We start from the raw sequence: 25,180 nt of genomic DNA on the forward strand, positions 1-25,180 counted from the left end.
AGTATTATGTCTCAGGAGAATAATATTTTATTATTTGCAGTCTTAACTGTAATGCTGCAAAGTGTAATTCATACACTGGTTCATAGCTTATATTCTTTATTCTAACAGTGGGATCCCAATAAACACTACAAGAGTAGACCATTAGTTCTGAAAGGTGGTTATGACCTTTGGCGGCTTATGTACCCAATGAGTACCACTAACCCAAGAGCAGAGCCTCACATTGTAAAGCAAGAAAGTAAACCTGAGCATGCATTACGTAAGTCATTTTCATTATGGTTTTTGTATCTTTATCTTAATTAATGCTTGTTAAGGTTACCTGCATTTTGTATCTGTTTATATTTAATGCATTTAGATAGTGTTCATTTTTTTACAAGAAGAGTAATATCATAATTGCTTTGGTAGATGTCAGCCAATTACACAAGTAAAATTTTTCTAAGTTGACTACATTTTCTTTTACAGTTGATATTGAGTATCCTGACTTAGATACTGGGTTCCTCTGCACTCCGTCCCCAACAGACACTCGATCCATGTCAAATGCCATACCATCCATTAATCGTAATCTCAAACCAGCTGTAGCAAATAAGGACATATTAGATGGAAGGAATAATAACATGAATATTATTGAAAGTTCGCAAGTCAATAATAATTTAGCAGTACAGGAAGGTAGTCCTAATAGGGCTTCAATTGGATCGAAAGTTAATACTTGGGATACAAAGGATTCCAACAAGGCCCTTGATTTGCAGAAAACAAGGCAGAGCTCTTTGTCTTTGGAGAAGATAGAAAATGTTCCATCAGTTCCTAGTAGATCCCTTAAACCTAAAGACCTGTTGGAGAGCTTAGTTGCTAAAAAGGAGGAGATGGAAGAGGAACAGGAATTACTAGAAGAATCTGTTAAAGTTGAAGAGGTAATTGGTATTCTTTTATATATTCAAGATAGTTGCAAACAAATGAGCCCTCATGTCATCACTTTTTGCTGTGGCTCACTCATTTTTTGTTAGAAGAACCAGTAAATTAAGTCCTACTCAGTTCTTAAATTTATTTTGTTTTCAGGTTATAACACTGTTTTTAATTATTACAATAATATTTTTTACAGCAGTAAAGATCCTCTTTTAACAGTAAAAGTGTAGCAGTGAGGCTGAGAACTATTAATTCTTCTTGATATTATTCCCATATTTGTTAACTTTTTTATTCTTTCAATTTTCTACTTTGGTCTGATTAAGAATAGACTAGTATACTTGATTACTGATACTCGATTAGTCACTGTATTTCAGAAAATCCATGCTCATTTACTCTTTGCTTTGTTCTTGTCAAGGACCAGTAAAACTGTTTTAGTTCTTTATGATATTTTTGAGTGTAGTATGTTCATGTACAGATACACCATTGCCATACATTGGCTGAGTGCTTCATTTGATGTGGGAGGTAATTTTTATGTAATAAAAAGATGCTGGTAATATGTGGATGTATTCCACATAAGTTATTGTCAATATGATACTTTTACAATGGAACATGTTCCTCTGTAAAACTATTAATCATAAATAGTCTTACTCTTACTCTGTGTGAAACATACCTAGTCACTCCAGTTTGTTAGATCTTTAAAGAAGGGAGTCCTACTGTGCTTGCCAAAGTCGGACTTTGTTGTTCTGCAAGGTAACTCATCATTCCTATGTATAAACCTTCATCTCAGTGACTGGAGAGGAAAGAGAGGAGAGCACTGAAGATCATGATTATGGGCAGTCCCCGGTTATTGGTGGGGGTTCCGTTCCAACGGTGTGAAGATAAGCAAAAATTGTCGATAACCAAAAATCGGTGATTTTCGGCACTTATCAGCACTGATGACCGGAGATCAACACCTCTGTTAGGTATGTATCAACGCCGATAAGCAGAAATCCTAGACAAGCCCCGTAAAACCAGATCGCCGATAACCGAGCCCTCTGATAAGCGGGGACTGCCTGTAATTGTTTTGCAACAGACAAACCCCTGAAGAAAAGAATAGACCCTGATACAAGAAGTTTAATTCCCATGAAGACAAGGGGCAGTTGAACCAACTTTAACCTCCCAAATAATAGGGACTTCCATAAGTAAGGGACTTGCAGTGAGCGACGTGTGAAGATAGTACGCTCACCAAATACATGAGGAGTAGTACTCCAGGAAACGCAAGTCTCCATGTCTGCTGTAATAATGAGGTTCATGAAGAGCGATTTGAATGAATGACCCGGATCCTTCCAGACCATTAGCACATTACCCCCCCACCCACAACAATTAGACCCAGTGAATAAGAAGAAATTTATGCATCATGTCACATAGATAGACTCTAGAGATAGTTCTCTTGGCATTGCTAACTGCTTGTTCCAAAGATAGAAAAGAGTGCTAGGGAAGGGGAGAGCACTTGACCTACTGGATCTTGATCTTAAGGTATGCAAGATCCTCCCGTTAAGTGTCCCAATAAACATGTAACATAACCTTCAAAAGTCAACAGGGTGAACTGTAGGCATTACTAAAGGTTCTTTGCAGCATTCCTTTGGCCCCTTAGCTGCAACCCCTTTCATTCCTTTTACTGTACCTCCATTCATATTATCTTTCTTCCATCTTGCTATCCACTCTCCCTTAACAATTATTCAAAGTGCAGCTGTGAGGTTTTCCTCCTGTTACACTTTTCAGACCTACCTACTCTCAATTTCCTTTTAAGTGCTGAATGACCTCTTAGGTCACAGTGCTTGGCCTTTGGCCTAAACTCTATATTCCCTTCCCTCCCTCCCCAAAGTCAGTGAAATGTAGTTCTTAGAAGCAGAAAGATTCTTGTGAAATATACTTACGAATTGTTTGAAGGATCAGATAAGGAGGAGAAGGCTAAAATGGATTCTGTCTGTTGGAAGTACAACCTGAGGGCATTCACAGGGCAGGCCATCTTTAGCGGATAGGGAGGGCAAGAAAGAATAGCAAAGAAATCCAAGAGTAGGCTGTAGTCATTAGAATACTGAGTCTTGGCCATGAACTCAGCAAACAAAAGATCCACCAAAGACCAGAGGCTGGAATGAGGGACTTAGCCTGAAAGGATATAGAGATCAATGACACATTTAGAGGCAGTGAGGGCATTCAAGAATAATTGTTGGTACAAGCTCCAGGAAACTCCCAACTTAGAGGTTTAATAGTGCCAGTGGATTGGATAGGACATGATGAAATACTCGGAAATGTTCCATTGCTGTCCAGTCCAAACCATGTTAGAGGAAAACTGAAGAAAAGGTGGATCAGTAACCCTTAATAGCAGGAAGAGATAACTAATTGATATTTCTCAGGTAAAAAAGAAGTTATCTGTTATGAAAACAGGTCTCAAGCAGATGAGAATCTGTTATTAAAGAGCAGTGGTATATGGCCAGTGAGGATTGGTGATTAATGTTGCAGAGATTTAAAAAAAGCCACTCTTTAATACTGTCCATGATGATAGCTATATGCAAAGATGAAGTGACTATGGAAGACAAGACTGTGAAATTGGTGGAAGTGGTGCGGCTTCAGAAACCCCCCTCTAATGGGAGAAGTCTAGAACTTTCTGTGACAAGATCCATGAGGTCTAGAACACTTGGTGTGGCCAAAAGGTGATGGTGAGAGTAATACAAGCATTTTGCTGTCTCAGCAGTCCAAACTGGCAAAATGCTCAGCCCCATTAGATTGGTTTGAAACTTGACATTTATTGCTGCGGCATGAAAAGAAGAATCCAAGAATTATCAGCTGTAGTGCTTAAATCATAATGTATATACACACACCATTGAGCATACAGGAACCACTAATTCACAAAAATGCATGCACATTCCTTTTGAAGGAACTTTGTTGGCCTTTACATGTACGACATTGTAAATGAACTACAGAACTTACCACACCACCCACACAAGTAGGCTGAAGCATGGTTGGATTAATATTTGTCTGTGAATGCTACCTCAAGTGAAGGGGAATAGGGATTATACAGTGTCATAATAAAGATACAAAATCATTTATAACTAAGCAATCAAAAGCCCAAAAGGAACTAATAACCAGCTGAGACAGAAAGGAAGAATTGAAGGTAATCATCACTGTGAGCTAATGAAAAGGCAAGATATTTGGAGTAGACTAACAAAACCTAATAATGAAATGTAATCCTTCCTTTTATTGCCATTATGGCAATAAAAGGAAGGATTACATACTGAATGGAGGAAAATCAGGCAAGCTGTGAAATGACTGTAAAAGGTAATTACTGACAGTAACACAGTGGCAATGTAGTAGGTCAAAAAATTACTAAAGCAGCAGTAAACTCTTAACACCGAGCATAACACTTTTCAAAGTTAGGCAAATGCGAGCTTATAAATGGATGAAAAGAAATGCTGAGTATATCAATAACTGAGTAAAACAGTGTCAATCCAGGAAAGCACAGCGGCACAACTCCTGCTAACTGACTTTGAAGTCACACAAAGAAATGTCACTTCCTCGGGCAGGACAGTGGAATTTGACTTGGGCTTACATAGTAGGACTTCTTCTTTGAAGATTTCTTAAGTTGGTGTGAGGCTGTTTCAGAGGGTGTAAATTTATGTTTAAGTGGTTCATAAGATCAAATGTAGCTTGTAGTGAGTGTTATCATTCTAGGAATCTTCAGTGACCTAGTAACAGATGTTAGCCCAGAAGATTTGCCAGTCGACTACTACCGGCTGTGATATTATAACTGTTTTGTTTTGCTACCTCCAAGTTGCCAAAGTTATGTTTTGGACTTCTTGTTCTCAGAAACTTTAGGCCTTTGAAACTCAGTAAGCCGTATGAATTCCTTTCTAGAGCATTTATTGTAACATACTGTAATGATAAAGCCCAATTGTAAACTGCCTTGAAAGTTATTTTAGCAGGCTATTTGCCAAGCTCTTTTAGCTTCATTACCATACTAATGCTTAGGTTCTCATTTAAAAACAACAACAGAGGATTAGTAAAGTTACAAGACCATATTTTCATCATATTCTGGGCCACAGTTTTATAAGAGCCATAATGCAACATAGCCTCCCCACTTTACAGAATCCCTGCATGAGTATCTGAACCATAGCCACTGCCATATAATTAACTTTTTTTGTATAGACAATCTGCCGGCGTTTGGGACTGACTTAATAAGTTAACAGTTCCTAACACACAACAGGCCTTACCCACAATGGGGAAATCTCTTCTACAGTAATAAGGTCTTTTTTTCCTCCTTTCTAGATGTTTATCGGCGTATCCATTTCACCTTGAAGCATAAGGCTATGTAAGGCAGTGGTCTTTATTTATAGAGCAAAATTTGGTGTAAATGTTATTATTGTATCATTGCTAGAAACAATGTTTTTTTTGAAATCTGAGTTACACATATCATAGGTATAATTTTCATGAATGATAGTGTGAAGACTAAGAGATATTTACAGCAACTTTAATTGAGTGACTGTGACATGTTATTAATTGAATCTTAAATGTTTTCAGGACACCATGAAAAAGATTACAGAAATGGAAGAGACAGCAGTTAAAAGAGAGTTGGCCCGTGATGAACATAGTCGAGCACAGCTCCAGCAAACTGAGGATAGGTTGCAAGAAGAAATTCGGAGACTGAAAGCCAAGAGTAGTGATATGGTTAGTTTGGCCACTTAGATTCATTAGCAGAAAAGTTCATGTTTTTTTTTATTTTCTGTATAAGTTGTAGATAGTCATGTGCCATATGTGGACCAGAGGAAGAAAATGAATTGAAGTTCACAAAATTGAAAATCGGTGTGAAAGATTTATGATTTTTTTTACTTAAGTTCCCACTTTGTAAAATATATATTTGTTTTGCAGGAAGAGCGGTATAATAAGATTCACAAGCAGAATGAAGAGCTGTGGAAAATGGTGAAGCTTGCCTTATCAGGAAATTTAAGTAATGTTAACCTCGGACCTGCTGCTACTCTTAATAATATTGAGATAAAGCAACAACAGGTAAACTTTGTTTTGAGTACATTATATCTTCTTATTTGTAATTGTTCCAGCAAGAGTACAGAGCTCTGTCTTATGTATGGGTATACCTTTAGCTGAAGATGTTTTAGTCATTGAATCTTGGTAACAAGGTATTTTACTAGCAGCAGGTGAGTTGGGGTTGGGGTACTGCCTGCTCATTCAGCAAACAGCATTATGGCTGTTGATGAAGCTGTTGAGAAGTATTTCCTGGATTGAATGATTGACAACTTTGGCTTCTTGTTTGTTCTGGTTTTGATTGTTAAAAATGATCACTATGGTGTAATGGGCATGACCAATTGTGTGTGCTAGATTCCTGTCATGTATTGTTTGCAGAATTTATGAGTGTACACTGTTTTTTACTACATTGAGTGTCTGTTGGTTACTTGCCCAGTGGAAGAAGTATGGGTAGAGGCGTATGGTGAACAAGGCCCCATCAGTGTCATGTAAGGGCAACACACTGCTGTTGTCACTTCCATTTCCCCATTCTGTACCTGCTTGACCCTCGCTGCTTCTGTCGGGAAGTGTCTGCCAGTTCTTTCTCCATTTTCTCAGTCTAAGGATGGTACATACAGACAAAACAATGATCAGAGGACAAACATCCTCTTCACTCTTCTTTAGCTGACCTAGCTGTTTTTGCTTGTGACAGTAGGCAGGCTGCTGCTGCAAACAATGTGGCATTTTCAGTTATCAGGTTTAATAATACAGTACTCAGTTTCCTTGGTGTTTTATTTTGGCTACAACTAAAATGTGGAATAGTTTGCATAGTGCAGTTATGGATTCTTCTGACCTCCAAATGTTTAAGTGAGGAGCAAATTCATTCCTTCTCTCTGCTGACTTCTAAATTCAGATGTATTGGTTTTATTTCCTATTCCCTCACATTTATTTATTTATCACCTTTTCTTATAGCTTGTCTCTCTCTCTGCAGACTGATTTCCCTTTGGAGCCCTCTTGGGTTTATTGTCTGTTGACTCTAACCATAAGGATTTTCAGCCAAAGATTTATAGAAAGAAACTAAAGAAAGCTGACACTCTCCTTTGCCAGTGCTGTCACTGATGCAATGTCAGTTTCTGCTACCCCCACTGCTTTGGCTTCAGTCCCCACTTCTGCTTCTGTTGCTTCAACTCCAAGACATCCCCAGCAGATGAAGGAGCTACTGATGGCATTTTGGTCTTTCTTTAACATTCTGAGAGCCCTTGCTGTGTACCTTCATTGAATACTTGGCTTTGGCCAAAAGCTACACGCCTGCACTGGTCTCAGTGGACCCCATCACTTTGGCTGTGGCTTCCCCTGCTGAGACCAAGTGTGCTGCATTAATGGACATTCCTACCATAGTTGCTTTGCAGCTCTTGCTCCTCTCCCTTCATGGATGTCTTGCCTTGACTTTGTTCTCTTAGGGTATGATAGTGGACAGAGACCCATGGCTTTAGATTGAAACACTGCTGTGCTTTGCCTTCCTGCTCCTTCACTTAATCTTCCATATCTCGGGATCAGTGGAAGCATAGGAGAAAGACACGGAAGGCACCCTACTGTAATGAAGCTAAGAAGTCTTGTAACAATTATTGTTTTTCTGTTGATAGTTGTGGCAATCCCAGCACCTGCTGGAAGGGGCAGGCAAACATGGCAGTGCAGGTGGATCAGTGTGTGAGTTGCTATTGACTGATCTGCATTGCATAAGTCTATATATGCATGGTTTTTGGTGTGGAGTGGACCCTGTTTGCTACTGGTCACCTGCACATCCTCCTCTGGAGGGGAAGACCAACTCTGACTCTTCCTTTGTTGATGCTTCATTGGAATCATATAACTAAGAGTATGTGCTTCCTTGGACTACAGGATGTTATAGTTCCCAAGAGTTGTCTCATATCCTGGGGACATGCTCACAATTGATTTCCTACCAATTGTGAGCATGGCCATACTTGAATGGATGGTACCAGTCTGGGTCCATGTTGGAGTGTGCAAGGCCTTTGCACCACTCAGTACTGCTCTGCCAAGGACAGACTGTGTGCATTCATGCTCATCTTGATTGAGTAGTGGGGCCAGCCCACAGGGTTCTGCTTCTGGTCTGAGGCTCCAAAGCAGTGAAGGTAATTGTGTTTGATCATCTTTAGTGCTTGGAGACTGTGCCTTGGTGTCTTAAGTCATTCTTGGCACTTGTTACAGTCCTCTGAGCAGGGCCAGGGTCGAGTAATGATGATGATGATATCCTGATGCTTTAAAGTTGAGAATTTTTGTAACTGAATTAATAGTCTGAAAAATTTAAATGTAATTAGTATTAGAAACTATTTAAGAAAAGTACCCCCAAGAGAAGTGTTACTGCAGATTAAATATAGATGTATTTTTTAAAGTAGTCTGTATTTTTCTAATAATGTAAGTTCTTTATGCAGTCTGTTTATTGTTTAAATATTTATATCATTCACTGTCATACTAGGAGCAAGAACAGCTCCGTGTTAAAGAAGATAAAAGGAGAGCCTTGCAAGAACAGGTTGATCGTATGAGGAAGGAAAGAAAGGAGAAGGAAAGAAAACTGAAGGAGCAAGCAGAAAAAGAGAGAAAGGCTCAAGAACAAGCAGAGGCTGAAAGGTGAGTTAGTAAAAATGTATGACAAAAGTTTTTTTTAGTTTCAGAAAGTCAGAGGGAGGTTGATGATCAAAGTATATTTCCCTTCAGATTTTAGTAAGACAGTTACATTATGGTTTGATTAGCAATGAATGTGTGCCTGAGATCTTCTATATTAGCTGAAATTCATTACTGCATCTAGCTTGTGGCCTGAGGGGTGCTGCAAAGAATCCTTTATTGTGTACTAAGTACTGCTCTAAGATTTCTGACTGGAGTGCATTTGGAGGTTCCTTTTACAAATTAGCCAGGTGATATGGGTGCTCAGTGGCTCAGATATAAGTTTATATATGAGAGAAAAAATTATTTAAGGAAGGATGAGAAGTGGGAAGGATCTGTCAGTCAGAGATGTTGCAGAGAGGTAATTGATAAGGTAATGACCAGTGGAAGCCCTAAAAACTATGGGGAAGAGTATGGATTTGAATTGAAATCAGATGGGAATTCAGACAGATTGCACAAAATACAGGCTAGGTTTTGGTTATAAAAATGTTAATTATGATGATGCATTGTCATATGAGGATACTGTACAAGTTTCCTGAGGTATTCTTGTGCAAATTTAAATATCACCAGAAAGTGGGGTCAAAGTTTGGCGGTATTCTTTTTACCGTATTTTTATTTTTTAATGTAGAAGCCATAATTTCTTATTGGGGTATTTGCTAGTAGAATGTTCATGTAGTATTTTGCGTTATTAACTAATTTTAATTTTAATTTTTAAGGTTTCAAAAAATATTCTAATGAATTTTGAAACTTGTAGCTATTATTTGTTTTTGATACATAAATCAGTAATGGTTATAACAGTGCAACCAAACACTGGCTCCCTTCTCTCACACAATGAGCTCTATGGCCATAGAAGAGGTGCTGTGAAAACCACACTTATCATTATTTCCTGAGGGCCCAGAACCAGCTTTGTTACTCACTCTGTAATGAGACATCATCATAATGATATCACAACAATAGGCACAGTTTTATTGCTAGAAAACTGCAGTAAAATATAAGCAGTCCTTAGAATTTGTAGTGGTCATGACAAAACAAAATTTACTGAGGAGGAGGATTCCCTGTGACTCACCAACAGCCTAGCCAATCAGAAGACGCCATGCTACCATTGGCTACAAATGCTGCCTCAACATTTTACTTAGCTTACTGTGGTTTGCTGGAAAAGAACAACTTAAGTCAGCTACCGCTACCCTTGCCGATGGAGGTAGCAGATGTAAGGATCAAAATACAGTGGCATATCAGTGTAAGAGACCTGAACACATAAAAGCAGTTCCTTACATGAATTCTTATTTAAGTGATTGTGCTGTGCTTCATTGTTTCATTGTGCTAGTATGTGCTCTGATATTCTAAGATTTGTGGTTAAAGGAAGTGCAGTTGCTTCATCCTACTACTTCCACACCTCGTGACTTCATCTCTACTTACTCCATTACATACCAATGGAATGGGGTGATTTTGATCGGACTGAATTGTCTGAGTCACCACAACCATATTTGGGCTCCACTAAGTTTTACATCTTCATCCTCAAGGACAGATTACACAACATTTACTGTACATTATGTAATATGGTATAGTATTCTGATTGAAGTATACCATGTTTAATGCATTTTTGTGAATATTATGTTATCTTCAAGATAATATTTTGCTCTGTTTCTAATTAATTCTTTAGTATCTGTATGGCTTAGTGTCTATATGTAGCCTACATGAGCATCACATTAAAAAACACAGCCCTTTGGATTTCTTATCCTGTGTTTCTGTACTCTTAGTCGTTATCGTAGATAATTCATAAGCATGTTTTTGATATCCCCTTTAAGTCACTCTTTCTTGTACATTATTTTTTATTTACATTTAGTGCAGTGAAATTTTGCACTTAATTGATTAGTGTAGTGTTAAATACATATATTCTTCAGTCTGTGCACATGTGTATGTATATTCCTGACTCATATTAAGGTAAATTATAGGCTTATTTTCTCATTAGTATTATTACTTGAAGTGCCTTATTTTCTGAAGAATTGATAATTGTTTATGATTGGCATTCTGTTATTGTACAGTTATTGTATATTGTTCCTCATCATATTTTTAAGCTTAAAAGATTGATGTAATAAAGCTAAACTAGACATTTAGATTAAAGTACTCCAAATTTCTTTTCATGTATAGGTCTGAAGGGTAGCAAATCCAATTTCATATATTTTTTTTTTTTTTAGAAAACTAATGATACTATTGTAACTCTTAATCCAGCCAAAATGATAGACTTCATGATCAAGTTGACATCCTACATTACTTTGATCATCATCAAAGTAAAATGAGTTCTCCACAATTTATACTGTATTGTGAACTTTCTGTTCAAAGACCCATATGACGAAAGTTAGATGCCCTTTTTCTTTGATTTTCTAGGACTTCCTTTTAGTCTTCATCCTGCTACTGCCTTATCTACCACTATTCTTATTTCTTCTTGTCATCTCATCGCATGTTCACACCCCCTCAGTTTTTTTTATACTTTAGTTTGTTTGCCAGCCTCTGGATATATATCATGCAACTCTCATTAATGGAGCTCTGAATGACCCTATGGGTCCCAGTGCTTGGCTTTGTGCCTAAATCTCAGATTCCATTCCATTCCATTTCGTTAACAGAAAAAATATGGAATTATGTTAGATCCCACCCCACGTAGGGATTCAAGGAAACGAATAGACTGGTAAAACAGCTGAAGAAGCAGTCCAAATGACTAAAGCAAATGTAAACATCCCTATTAGTGATTATATAAGATAAATTTATATAAAAACAATTGTTGTTAATAAATGGCAAAATATATGAGATGAGGAACCTCTAAATAATAAATTGAAACATAACATCCTGTGTTGGAAAATGGAGTTCATCATATCAGAGAGACACACACACAAGTAATTCTGACATGTCTTTGAATAGGCCATACTCATTTGACATGTACACTTAATGAACAGCCCACATAACCCTGCTGTCAAATGCTCAGAAGACGAAGTGATAATAACAGTGAAACGTGTTGCATGGATGTCCAAAATATAACCAACAGAACAGTGGTTATCAAGTTTCAGAAAGAAATCTATCAGAAATTTTGTCAGAATCTTCAACATTTTCAGTTATTCCAATTTTAATATTCATGACAGAATGTAATTTAATTGATAAAATATGAAAATAAATAAATAGTGAAAATACAAAAACCTTTCGGGCATTTAATAAATAAAAAAATAATTTTTAAATCTTACTTAACCTCTCCAGATTTTTATAAAAAAATTTTCATTTTCATCCATCACGACATTACATGACCTATTTGGTTTTAGTACTTGTCTTATGGCTTAGGCCTGGTAATGCAGTTCATTCATTCTAATCCTTCGGGCCAGCCCTATGATAGCTGATAATCGGCCCACTGGTCTGACTAAACTGTTTTAATAATAATAAAGTACATTATTATCTAGGAAATTACATATTTCGTATATAAGTTAAATCTTGAAAAACATATAAATGCACATGCTTTCTAATGCTCTTATTCTTTTTTTTAGGCGGCAAGCAGAGGAACATAAGGCTAAACTAGAAGCTGAACAGCGTTCTCAGAGACATAAAGGTAATTTAAATCATTAAGTCAAATTTACTGTGTTATGTAAATTCATTATGCTGGATACAGTATTTGTCACAAAATTTGTATGAATTCTTTTAATATAATTATGCTTCTACACTTACACAGTAGTGCCAGGAAAACTGTGGTATGAAACATCAAAATTACATTATTTTAACCTGTTAGTTTTACATTTATAAATTGTATTCAAGTAAGGACAAAGTTCTGATAGGAAAATTGATTGTTCTTTTTGTGCCATTTTTGTATTTAGTTGATATAATTTTTCATAGGAGCAGTAAGTTCTTTGTACTGCATTTTGTAATTTGCATACAAGGTTTGTGTATAATTGCAGCTAAGTTACTAAACTTTGTTCTTGGTTTTCCATCATCTGCAGTTAGTAGTGGTGCAGGTGAAACATACACAACAAAGTTGAGAGATTCCCCTCGTTCTTCTCCAGTTCGAGGTGGCTCAAACCTCAAGAGGTCACATTCCGCTTTCAATTTATCTCAGGCAAGGATTATGTACAACATTTTTGTTTCTGTCATTTTAGGATATGGTTGATATAATTTTGTCAATGAAACATTTATACATTACCAAATAATTTCTGTTTTATTCTGTATTGCAATGAGAGTGTATAATTAATAAAACTGATAAATATGAAAATATTTTTTCAATGCAGCTTGGTGATGATGATAAAGAAAGTTCTGGAGGGCCAGTTACAAACTTTGATCGCAATTTGAAGCCTCTGAATGTGTCACAACGAAGAAATGTCAACGCAGCACGACAGAGAAACTTTGAACCAAAATATGGCAATGTGGTAAGTGTTTTCAGTTTTTACTTAATTGCTTTTCTATTTTTCACAAGAGTAATGGAGAAAAGTGACCATGTGTCAGTTTTCCTTCTCTTGTTGCAAGCTAATTTTTCTTGAGAAAAATCAGCCACAAATAGCTGCATGCTTTTTTTAAAAAGAAAATATCACCAAACAAATCTCATATGATATCATTTTAACTGGCTTAGGCTTCCTAGCACATACTATACTTGTGGTTATGGTCTGTATATTTTTGTGCTTTGGAGAATGAGGAATATGGTATTACAGTAAACCCCCGTATTCGTGTTCTCATGATTCACAGACTCACCTATTCACGGATTTCTCTTTGGAACATATATACACATTATTCTTGGAAAATTTGCCCATTCGCAGTATTTTTTACTGAGAAATATTCACTAATTTTCATGACTAAATGCACTTTTTTGTGATAAAACTATTAAAATACTCAGGTACCTAGATAGTGCTCGAGTTACAATAATTCGATTTTGCGATGGGGTAAGTAATTAACACCGATACGACAATACAGTATTTATATTTTTAAATTTCGTGTGGGCGCAGGCAGCAGTGTACAATCAGGCAGCGAGAGAGACCAAATTACAATAGACCAACTTCTTTTCCTCCATCTCTTTATCCTATCTTCTAGTTAAAAAAAGTAAAAGAGAATGATAAAAGCATTGTTAATAATGTTATACTCTTGCATAAATGCATACAGTCATAAACAACCGAACGAGAAACTGTTGTTTTGCTTATAACTGAATCGGATAACAACAGCCGTTTTGCTTGTATTTCAACCATCGTACAGTAGTAAACAATTACCGTAGTTATGTTACAAATGACATTAAGTAGAATAGGACAATATAGTTTTATACTATACTGTACCCCAATTCGCTATGGATGAAAGATTGGCAAGGAAATATACTGCTAAATCTAAGCTGCAAGTTGTAGCTGAAGCTGAGAAAACAACGTTCAAGCTGCTAATGACTATAAATTATTGTGCATTGGCAATGTGGATGAAACTCAACCATAATTAAAATTGGAGAGAAAGTATTTTAATCAAAACTACTGAGCATGAAAGAACACATTACTGCTGACATTACGCCAGTAAAGAATAAATATGTAAAGCTCGTATTTTGATTAAATCAAGTGAAAATAGTGAACGGAATCTTGATTTTTTTTTATACAAAACAAACATGCCCCCAAACGGCCAATGTCATCTATTAATGAAAAAAATAGCTAAATTAATTTCACAACGAGACGTATTAAGTTATATTTCAACTCAAAAACACTTCGTATAACGAAAAATAACCTTGCCCCATATAAAAAAGTATCTGGAGATTCATTTACGCTAACTAGAAGCAAGAAAAGCGCTCTGAACTGAGTTGAATACAGCAAAATAAACACCGTGTAATCGATTTCCAAACAAATGCATTGATCGCAGTTTATAATACAAAAGCAGTATAAGAATATATATTTACAATATTAGTGGATACAGTGAAGTAAAGCACAACATTTGAAAAGATCCACGGAAAAGATGCATATTTGTTATGTTGACGTTTGTATAATACAACATTATATGTAAATATAGAGTACAGTATAATGTAGGCTTGGCTACCGTATACTGTATGTATACAATATACCATAGTGTAGGCTAAGTTAATTCTTTTTTGTTATTCAAGTTCTGTTTGTATTGAATTATCATAAGTCACTTTGCATGAACCTCCAGAATTAGCTGATATTAATAATTACTATACCGTGCATGTATAGAGTATACTTTATAGTGTAGGCTAGGCTACCATATATGTATACATGATACTGAATACCGTAGTATAGGCTAGCCTATATTCGAGATACGTTTTTTCAAACAAATGATTGGTCTTTTGGAACCTAACCCCATCATAAGTAGGATAACACAGTACCTGTATAAGCAATTTTAGAGTTTTTTTGTGTTTGAACTATCAAAATGGGCAGTTCTAAGTGTTTTTAGGAGGGTTTTAAGTATTTGTGGATTTTAGCTATTTGCAGGGGGGAGGGGGTTGTGGTATGCATCCCGTGCAAATATTGGGTGTTTACTGTCATTCCTTTTGCTAATAAACCATTGGTAATAAAAATGTTTTTTTCACATTACCTGACAAACTCTTCTCATAGGTATTTAGTCATGTATGTTTAGACCCACTCCGCTGTCCCACAAGGTTTTATTCTTCCATGCAGCTTTATTTGCAGGCATGTTTGGAGGTGATTTTGCAGAACTGGATATTGACTGCATTTTGTTTTATGTGTCATCCATTCTCATTTATTCATTCATTTACATGTTACCTTTGATACATTCTTTTGGTGCTTTGTGGTGATTTCTGAATTAAGTGTTTTCTTGTAACAAGTGTTATTTATGGTAAGAGACATCACCTACCGCTGTTTAGTTACTGTGAGTAGCATTCTTACTAATCAATAGTGTTTTCATTTTACTGGAGTTCAGCCTCATGACCAACTAACTACACCATTCCCTGATCTGTTTTATGTCATGATTGAGAGTAAGGGCAGCTTCTTTTCTCATACGTGGAGACTTTAATAACAGTACTTGTGGGTGCAGTGAAGCCTCCTCTTATGGGAAATGAAGCTGCCCTTAGTCTCAGTCATGTCATGGAATGGATTAGTGAATGTTATAGTCAGTGGGGTATGAGGCTGAACTCCAGTTAAACAAAAACACTATTGATTAGTAGGTCTCACACTGATTTTCCTCCTCATCCTCCCCTTCAGGTGGATGGGACTCCACTAAATAAGTCTGAGGTTTTAACTACACTTGGTGTAACTTTTGAGGTTTTAACTACACTTAGTGTAACTTTTGACTCAAATCTTAATTTTGAGAAGCATCTAATAAAAGTGTCAGTAAATGCCTCCTGGAAGCTAGGTGTTGTACGTAAGGCCTCATATATTTATAACAGTGATAAAATCAGTGCCACCTGTTTTACTTCATTTGTCCTTCCTTCCAGCCCGAGAAGAACCCTAAAAGAGTTCAGAGGTCTGGTTAAACAAATCATTTATAACTAACTAACTTTACTAGAGTATTGTTCTCCAGTGTGGATGTCAGCCTCTGCCAGAGATTTATCTCTTATAGACAGAGTGATTCTTGGTGGTTGGTTTCTGTTTTTTAACATTAGCAGTTATGACATGGACTGTTGATGGATGGTCTCTTGTCTATCAATTTTTCATGAGTAGTATTTTAACAGAGATCTTTCCAATTAACAGTTGATCCCTGATCCCCTTTTTCCTGCCAAGAGCAACCAGATTTACCGATCAGCAGTACCAATATGCAGTAAATGTGCCTTGCTGTTGAACTTATCAGTTCCAGAGGTCCTTTATTCCTTATACCATTGGACTGTGGAACAGTCTCCCTGAGGATGTTCCGCAACTGGAACCTCAAAAGTTCAAGTGCAGATGCAATGCATTACTATCAAAGTGATGCATTACTACCCAGAGCAATTCTCTGTGTATTTTATAGTTTATTTACATTTTATCTATTTTGTTTATTAATTTTTTTTTCTTTTCCAATAACTGATCTCTTCTGTATTTCCTCTTTCTTTCTGTTACTTCTTTCAAATGAACACTATTCTTTGGACATTTGAATTTCAAGTCAATGGTCCTTGTGGGCTTGTTCCATATGAATGGGATTCATCTTCTGAATAATAATAGTTCACTTTGATGTCTGCTAGGGCCTTCAGCAGCCATGTCGTTGAATGCCAGATTAACACTGTTATTTGCAGCTGAGTAGTGGATGCCATGTTCCAGACTTTGGCCTGTCTGGACATCTTTCCTTCAGTTCAGACTACTGAAGCAGGTTCTGGTGAATATTCAAGTTAGCATTATTCTTGGAAGACTCTCCTCTCTCTTTTGTAGCTGCAACAAAGATTAGTTCTGTATCTCTTAAACTTCTTCAGGAGTGACCCCAGGGTTCTTTCCACTTGGAGATAGCTACTGGAGCAGCTACATTTCTACCATTTTCACAGTCACCTAGAACCACTACACATTCATGTGAGGAGATTATCCAGAATAATCTTGGAATGGCTTTTTGGAGGTGGTTGTGGTGGTTATTGCCATCCGTTCAAGGTATTCTGCCACTGTTCTTTATCAAGGGAATGAGGCATGGCTTGTTGCTTGGTGTAAGAAATGAGGTTCTTGTCCTTTTGAAATCTCTGTTTCTGTTCTAGCTGACCTCTTTGTTTACTTGAGGAATTTTTGAAGCACTCTCTGCTATCAAGATGTATTGCTGTGCCCTCTTTTCAATCTTCCTCCATTATGGCTCAGACTTACTTGGTAAGAACATTTCTGACCTGTTTCAGCATTTTTCCCAATCAATTCTGTGAGCTACCATTAAACCAACCTTCACACTGTGCAGCCTCTCTTGATCACCTTATGAGCCACTCGGACACTTCCTTGCTGAATATGATTCTCAGACAGTGTGCCTAGTTGCTCCTGCTGCCTCTAGGCATGACAGTGAGCAGACTGTGGAACATTGTCCCTGAGGATGTTGTGCAATTGGAACCTCAAAAGTTCAAGTGAAGATGCAATGCATTACTACCCTAAAGCAATTCTCTGTGTATTTTATAATTTATTTACATTTTATCTATTTTGTTTATTAATTTATTTTTTCTTTTTTAATAACTGATCTCTTCTGTATTTCCCCTTTCTTTCTGTTACTTCTTTCAAATGAACACTATTCTTTGGACATTTAATTTCAAGTCAATGGTCCTTGTGGGCTTGTTCCATATGAATGGGGTTCATCTCTTCTGAATAATAATAATTCACTTTGATGTCTGCTAGGGCCTTCAGCAGCCATGTTGTTGAATGCCAGATTAACACTGTTATTTGCAGCTGGAGCCAGTGGCTGAGTAGTGGATGCCATGTTCCAGACTTTGGCCAGTCTGAACATCTTTCCTTCAGTTCAGACTACTGAAGCAAGTTCTGGTGAAGTTTCGAGTTAGCATATTCTTGGATGACTCTCCTCTCTCTTTTGTAGTTGCAACAAAGACTAGTTCTGTATCTCTTAAACTTCATCAGGAATGACCCCAGGGTTCTTTCCACTTGGCGATAGCTACTGGAGCAGCTGCATTTCTTCCATTTTCACAGTCACCTAGAACCACTACACTTTCATGTGAGGAGATTATCCAGAATAATCTTGGAATGGCTTTTTGGAGGTGTTGTGGTGGTTATTGCCATCTGTTCAAGTTATTCTGCCACTGCTCTTTATCAAGGGAATGAGGCATGGCTTGTTGCTTGGTGTAAGAAATGAGGTTCTTGTCCTCTTGAAATCTCTGTTTCTGTCCTTCTTTTCAGTCTTCCTCCATTGTGGCTCAGGCTTACTTAATAAGAACATTTGTGACCTGTTTCACCATTTTTCCCAATCAATTCTGTGAGCTACCATTAAACCAACCTTCACACTGTGCAGTCTCTCTTGATCACCTTATGAGCCACTTGGGCACTTCCTTGCTGAATATGATTCTCAAGACAGCTTACCTAGTTGCTCGTGCTGCTTCTAGGCATGACGGTGAACTCCTTTTCGTACTGGGTGAAATCTTTCATTTCAGCTTTTGGTCTTAGGTGGGTCTTGTGTTTGCCCTGGAGTTTGCATCCAGACTTACTCTTTTAGTAAGAATGGCTCATTCTTAGACTAACTCTTTCACTATTCCTGTTGTCTGTAGAGGATAGTCTCCTCTACCTAGTCAAGGTGATCAGGGTAAACTGTAACTCCAAAAACAGAATCTCGTTGTCTCCTTGTATGTTTCTTTGTTTCCAGAATATAACTGTATAGAGGAATTCTTTCTCATATGGGCATTAACATGCTGTTTCACAGGGGTGTTTGGATATTTTATATCTTGCAACTGAAGGTTAAGGCTCACGAGATTCGGGCTGTCTCCTCTTCCTTGTTTTTTAAGTACAACCTGGAGCTTTCTGCCATCCATAAACCAGGCACATTGGTGTTGTCAGAACATATTTTCAAGGTTCTGCTTGTTTGATGCTATTCATAAAACTCTTTATGTTTACCTGTTGGAACCAGTTGTCACAGCTGGTCATGTTTTACTAATTGGAAGGGATCTGGGCAGTTGTCCTCATCATGGTCTCATCCCTCATGATTCTGGCTTTTTGGAGGGTAGTATTATTATGGAGCACCTGCCTTTATGTCTCATAATGTGCTGCTTTAGGATTGTATTCTGTTGCAATTACATTACTTTTGGGAGTTCCCAAGATTTTGGTTGGACCATTGTTGCTCTACCACTCATCAACTGGTGAGGAATAGGATTTCTTGCATCCCTTTTCCTTAGCTTTTCTGGATCATCCTTCTAAATTGTAATTCAGACTTTCTTAAGAATTAATGAATCAGTGTAATTTCCATTGTCACTAAAATTGTAAACAATTCTGATAGAAATATGAAAATGACATTGGGAGAAAATTCAAGTTGGCAGTTTGATGATTTGACACTTAATCAGAGTTGAGATAAAGTGTATAATTGTGTAAATTTAAATTGAGAATTCGTGGATGTTACTATACATTGCTCTATGATGATGGTTTTCAGTTGTGATAAAATGTTCATAGCTGTGAACAATTTCTTTTAACATTGTCTTGGGGTGCATTGTGGAGATGTTAGGAGGTTTGAAAATCGGACTACTTTTTTGAAACCTATATTGATTAATTAATAAATACATCCTTACATACAGCCACACACACTCGTACAACTAACGCATACTTAGAATTTATTTGAAAATATGCTTCCACTAAGGTTTTATAAATAAGTTACCTTATACTATGAATTCACAAGTTAAATATAGAAAACCATGCCACTTTGAACGATTTTACATTTACTATCTTCGTTACACCACTGTTCACAGATGGGACTTTTTTGAAGCCCCAATAGACAAATACTTAATACAGTCTCAAAATTTTCAAATATTTCCTGGAAAATCAAAATTCAGGAGTTTCTTCCCAAGCTGTCTGTTGCTGACTTTTGACCCTCTTTTGTTGTAGATACCTAAACTCTAAAAAGGTTAACAGCAGCCACTTCATTCCATTTTAATCTCTCAACCATTAACTTCAACCGTTTCTCTTTCCTTTTCAAGTTTTGAAGCTCAACCACCTGATCTCAAACCATAGCGAGGAATTTTCTCATTAACACTAGTCTCATTGATTATTTTATCATCAAATTTCTTGTTTGCTAAGGTCTCCAATCAATATGCATAAGTTTGTAAAACATTTATTCCCATTCATGCATCCTCAGACTCATTCTTCTTCCAATACACTCTCTTTCACTCTTTTAACTTTTTAATCATTCCATCTTTAACCACATCATATTGTTTGTTTCCCACAATACAACCATAATTGTTATGTGACACTCAGCCAGTCATCCTTCCAAGAATCTCCTAACTCTCTCACCCATTAACTTTTATTCTCACCAAACTTTTCCATGTAAGTACAACTTCTCATATGCTTTTGAAAAGTTCTTGATATCTCTCTCTCCAGTTATACTAAATTTTTCTATCCTAGTGACTTCCCTAATCAAAGCACTTCTATGTACTCCCTTCCTGCTCTCAGTTAATTCATCTTCACTCACACTGACTCATAACTTGATTTTCCTCAGTTGAATTTTACAGAGAATTCCTAATTCCATTACTTCTGTACATTTTGTATAACTGACTTCTCTTTTTTTCTTTTTTATTCTTTCCTTACACCCCAATGCAATTTGATTCACTAGAATTGCCACTTTTTGTTCCTTTTTCTCTTCTACTTGTACCTTTTGTTCCCCAACAGCACCCACTGCATTCATCATCATATCAACCATTATTTTTTCTGACTCATTGCGTGTCCACATTCTCTTCCATCCACTTTACTGTTTTCACATCATTCTTCTTCCTCAAGCTTTCATTCTCATTCTCCTTTCTTGCCAACTCCTCATATAAAGCCTTGATTTCTTTACTTACCCAGTCGATTTTTTCTACTTTTACTCTCTTAAACACACTAAAAAAAATCACAACCACACTACCTCAGTAATGCTTCATGTTTCTTTAAATCTTAATGTCTCAGGATGCCCCATGTTGGGGCCAAAAATACATGTTGTGGGATTGTGAAGATGTTGGGAAGTTTACAAATCAAACTACTTTCTTGAAAACTTGTATTTATTAGTACTACAGTATATACACATGCATACAGCCATATACAGTCATGTAACTAATACTTATCCCAGAATTTATATACAAAGATGCTTACACTAAGGTTTTATTTACAAATAAGCAACTTTATACAAAGAATTCACATCTTATAAATAAAAAAACTCAACCACTCTCATAATAATTTTACCTTTGTAATCTTTACACCACTGCTCACTGACGGGAATTTTTGAAGTTCCAATACAGATGCTTAATATCAGTTTCAAAATTTTCAAAATAGATCCTGGGCAGTTCACTCTAGTCTCTTGCTCAGGTTTACACAAAACCTCTTCTGTCACTTTTACACAAAACGAAGCCATGAATTAAGCCTGGAACACAAGAAGAATTCATACTACTGTACAGAGCAGTACAGAACCAACAAAATTCATGGGTTTCTCCCCAAACTGTCATTGCTAACACGTGACCCCCTTTTGTTGTTAATACTCCAAGCTCATAAAGTTAACCCCCTTAAACGCCTACTGGGCGTATTATCATACATCGACTAAAATTGTCTGTTGGGTGCCAAGTGGGACGTGCCGTGCGTCGACTACAAAAAAATTTCAACCTTCAGTCAACTTTGACTCGACCAAATGGTCAAAACGCAATTGTAAGCTAAAACTCTTACATTCTAGTAATATTCAATCATGTACCTTCATTTTGCAACAAATTGGATCTCTAGCACAATATTTCGATTTATGGTGAATTTTTGAAAAAACTATTTTCTTACGCCAGCCTTGTAACTCGGCAATTTCAGAAATTCTTTTCGTCATTTGTGAAAGTTGACCGAAGGTTGAAATTTTGGCAGTTATCGTGATTTTTGCAAAATCTGATAAAGCTACAACCATGATTATTTTCTGTTGTATTGTACATAAAGCGCACATTTTCATATATAAAACTTTATGTATGAAAATGTGCGCAATTTCATGTACAATAAACAGAAAATAACTCATGGTTGTAGCTTTTATCAGTTTTGAAATATTTTCATAAACCACGATAACTGCAAAATTTCAACCTTCGGTCAAATTTGACTCGACCGAAATGGTAAAAACGCAATTGTAAGCTAAAACTCTTACATTCTAGTAATATTCAATCATTTTGCCTTCATTTTGCAACCAATTGGAAGTCTCTAAAATATTTCGATTTATGGTGAATTTTGAAAAACTTTTTCCTTATGTCCGCGCCAGAAATTCTTTTTGTCACGTTGTCGTAATGTTTGCACTGTTTTATATTAGTCGTTACATAAAGTTTTATATATGGAAATGTGCACAATTTCATGTAGAATATAACAGAAAATAACTCATGGTTGTAGCTTTTATCAGTTTTGAAATATTTTCATATAAATCACTTATAACTGCTAAAATTTCAACCTTCGGTCAACTTTAACTCGACCGAAATGGTAAAACGCAATTATAAGCTAAAACTCTTACATTCTAGTAATGTTCAATCATGTACCCTTCATTTTGCAACAAACTGCAAGTCTCTAGCACAATATTTCGATTTATGGTGAATTTCTGAAAAAAAAAACTTTTTCCCTTGGGCTGCACTGCTGTAACTCGCCGAACATCTCAGAAATTCTTTTGGTCATGTTTGCATCGTTTTACATTAGTCATTACATAAACTTTTATATGTGAAAATGTGCGCAATTTCATGTAGAATACAACAGAAGATAGCTCATGGTTGTAGCTTTTATCATTTTGAAATATTTTCACATAAATCACGATAACTGCCAAATTTCAACCTTCGGTCAACTTTAACTCGACTGAAATGGTAAAAACGCAATTGTAAGCTAAAACTCTTACATTCTAGTAATATTCAATCGTTTACCTTCATTTTGCAATAAATTGGAAGTCTCTAGCACAATATTTCGATTTATGGTGAATTTTTGAAAAAAACATTTTCCTTCCGCTCTCTGCTGTAACTCGCCAACATCTCAGAAATTCTTTTCGTCTCGTTGTCGTAATATTTGCACCGTTTTATATTAGTCGTTACATAAAAGTTTTATATATGAAAATGTGCAATTTCATGTAGAATACAACAGAAAAATAACTCATGGTTGTAGCTTTATCAGTTTTGAAATATTTTCATATAAATCACGATAAATAGAAAAAATTTGACTTTCGGTCAACTTTAACTTCGACGAAATGGTCGAAACGTGCAATTGTAAGCTAAAACACTTACAGTCTAGTAATATTCAATCAATTGCTTCATTTTTCAACAAACGGGAAGTCTCTAGCACAATATTTCGATTTATGGTGAATTTTTAAAAAACATTTTTTTCGTCCGCGCGTTACAAATTCATGCATCATTTTGTGATAATATTTTTTCTGTGTGTTGCTTTGATCATTTTACAATTTGTTATATACCAAAATCATCGCAATTTAGTGTACAATACAACAACAAAAAAATTAACTCATTAGCTTTAACTGTTATTACTTACAGCGATTTGTATACAATTATATGAGTTTTTCACTCATATATTCAATATTTATATATGATAATGATATTTTTTCATTTCTGATGGTTGCATACTAAACTTCAGGCAATGACAAAAAAAGGAGCCAAAATGAACTCTTAATCTTGAAAACTAAAGCGTGCTGTGATTTTTTGAAAAAACTTTTTTCGGCGCTAACTCACGAACGCCAATGGCATACGGAGACGTTTTTGTAAATAGAGGCTCGGCATTTAAGGGTTAACTGCACTTCATAATTCTTTTGTTAAGTCCTACAGAATTTTTTATTAAAATTGGTTCAGCTGTCACATCGTCCACTATTAAAGGCCAATTTTTGTGTCAGTAAGTTGCCTAGTTTGAGATTTTTTGTCATTGTTGATATTTCTGTAATAGGTCTGTTACTTTTATTTCTTCCTCGTAGATAATAAGGGGAACAGGCATTTCCTATTTATTGAAAGGGGAAGTGTATGGTTAAGTGTATCAGCAGGTTTGGACCATGTGAAGCCATTTTAATGCTTAATCTCATAATTTTCCTCTAGAGTTACCAAGTTGTCAATTTTGAATTTATTTCAAGGGCTACATCCTTGTTTCAGATATGCAGTGACATATTTCATTAACGACCAAATGTGTCATAAGTCTTTGTCCTGTAATGACCTGTGTGGAATTGAGATAGAGTGATTTTTTACATTGAGAATAGCCAGTCTGTTGAACAACAGTTGCTACTCTATATGGCAGACTTAAACGTTGACCATTCAGCACTTCCCTCAACTGTACAGGCAGCACTCTTACGTAAATTAAGGAAAGATTACTGGGGATCTGGGTTTTTTTATTTTTCTCAGTAATTTTGGTTAGGTCATATATATCAATTTCCATTGTTATTGCTGGATAATTCTGAAATACTGAAATCAAATATTATTGCCTAGATGTTAGCTGTAAGTGTCATTATTCCTTTAACCTTAGAAAAAAAGAATTTATGTTTGCAAAGTCAGCATGCCAGTTTTTATGGCTTCTGCAACCTTTGAGGCCACGTGTTGTTCATTGTCATGTGAGTGTCTCTCTCTCTCTCTCTCTCTCTCTCTCTCTCTCTCTCTCTCTCTGACACACATGCTCTATATGCTCTATACTCTTACAAAATTTTTTAAGATGTTAAGGGGTGGCTGGCATTACAATTAATGATATGTCCCTAAGTGTTTGCTGAGAGGGAAAAAGCTCCTAAGTATTAGAAGGATGTTGGGAAAAAGAATTTGGGTGGGTCTGTAGGCAGAGACAGATCTTCTGATTACAAATGGAAATGTTAGAGCAGTTATGGAAAATATAAATAAAATTCTAGAAGTTTAGGTTAAAAGAAAAACAATTTTAATTTACCTCATTTTCATTGGTTCAGATTAGAATACAGTATGCTTAAACTTTGCTGCTTCAAAGAGTTTTTGAGTAATTTGTACTTTTGTGTAAGTTGGTTGTTTGTCAGAACAATATTTTTATGATTACTGTAAATGGATAATTCTTGTGTGTTAATAACACTTTTGTTCTGGGCTATGGTATGATTTCAGTTTACTTTAATCCATTAAGAA

General features: G+C 36.2%; 1 protein-coding gene across 1 annotated transcript in view; it reads left to right on the top strand.

The window, feature by feature from the left end:
- LOC136843725 (ubiquitin carboxyl-terminal hydrolase 8-like) overlaps positions 1 to 25,180 on the top strand; it is a 125,231-nt gene that overhangs the window by 57,106 nt on the left and 42,945 nt on the right. The window contains exons 9-16 of the mRNA XM_067112360.1: positions 109 to 256; positions 460 to 905; positions 5,455 to 5,601; positions 5,803 to 5,940; positions 8,384 to 8,535; positions 12,093 to 12,154; positions 12,540 to 12,655; positions 12,825 to 12,962. Of these exons, the coding sequence (XP_066968461.1) occupies positions 109 to 256; positions 460 to 905; positions 5,455 to 5,601; positions 5,803 to 5,940; positions 8,384 to 8,535; positions 12,093 to 12,154; positions 12,540 to 12,655; positions 12,825 to 12,962 (1,347 nt within the window). The remainder of the gene's footprint in view (positions 1 to 108; positions 257 to 459; positions 906 to 5,454; positions 5,602 to 5,802; positions 5,941 to 8,383; positions 8,536 to 12,092; positions 12,155 to 12,539; positions 12,656 to 12,824; positions 12,963 to 25,180) is intronic.

This window comes from Macrobrachium rosenbergii, chromosome 12 (genome assembly GCF_040412425.1).
Source record: "Macrobrachium rosenbergii isolate ZJJX-2024 chromosome 12, ASM4041242v1, whole genome shotgun sequence".
Lineage (NCBI taxonomy): Eukaryota > Metazoa > Arthropoda > Malacostraca > Decapoda > Palaemonidae > Macrobrachium > Macrobrachium rosenbergii.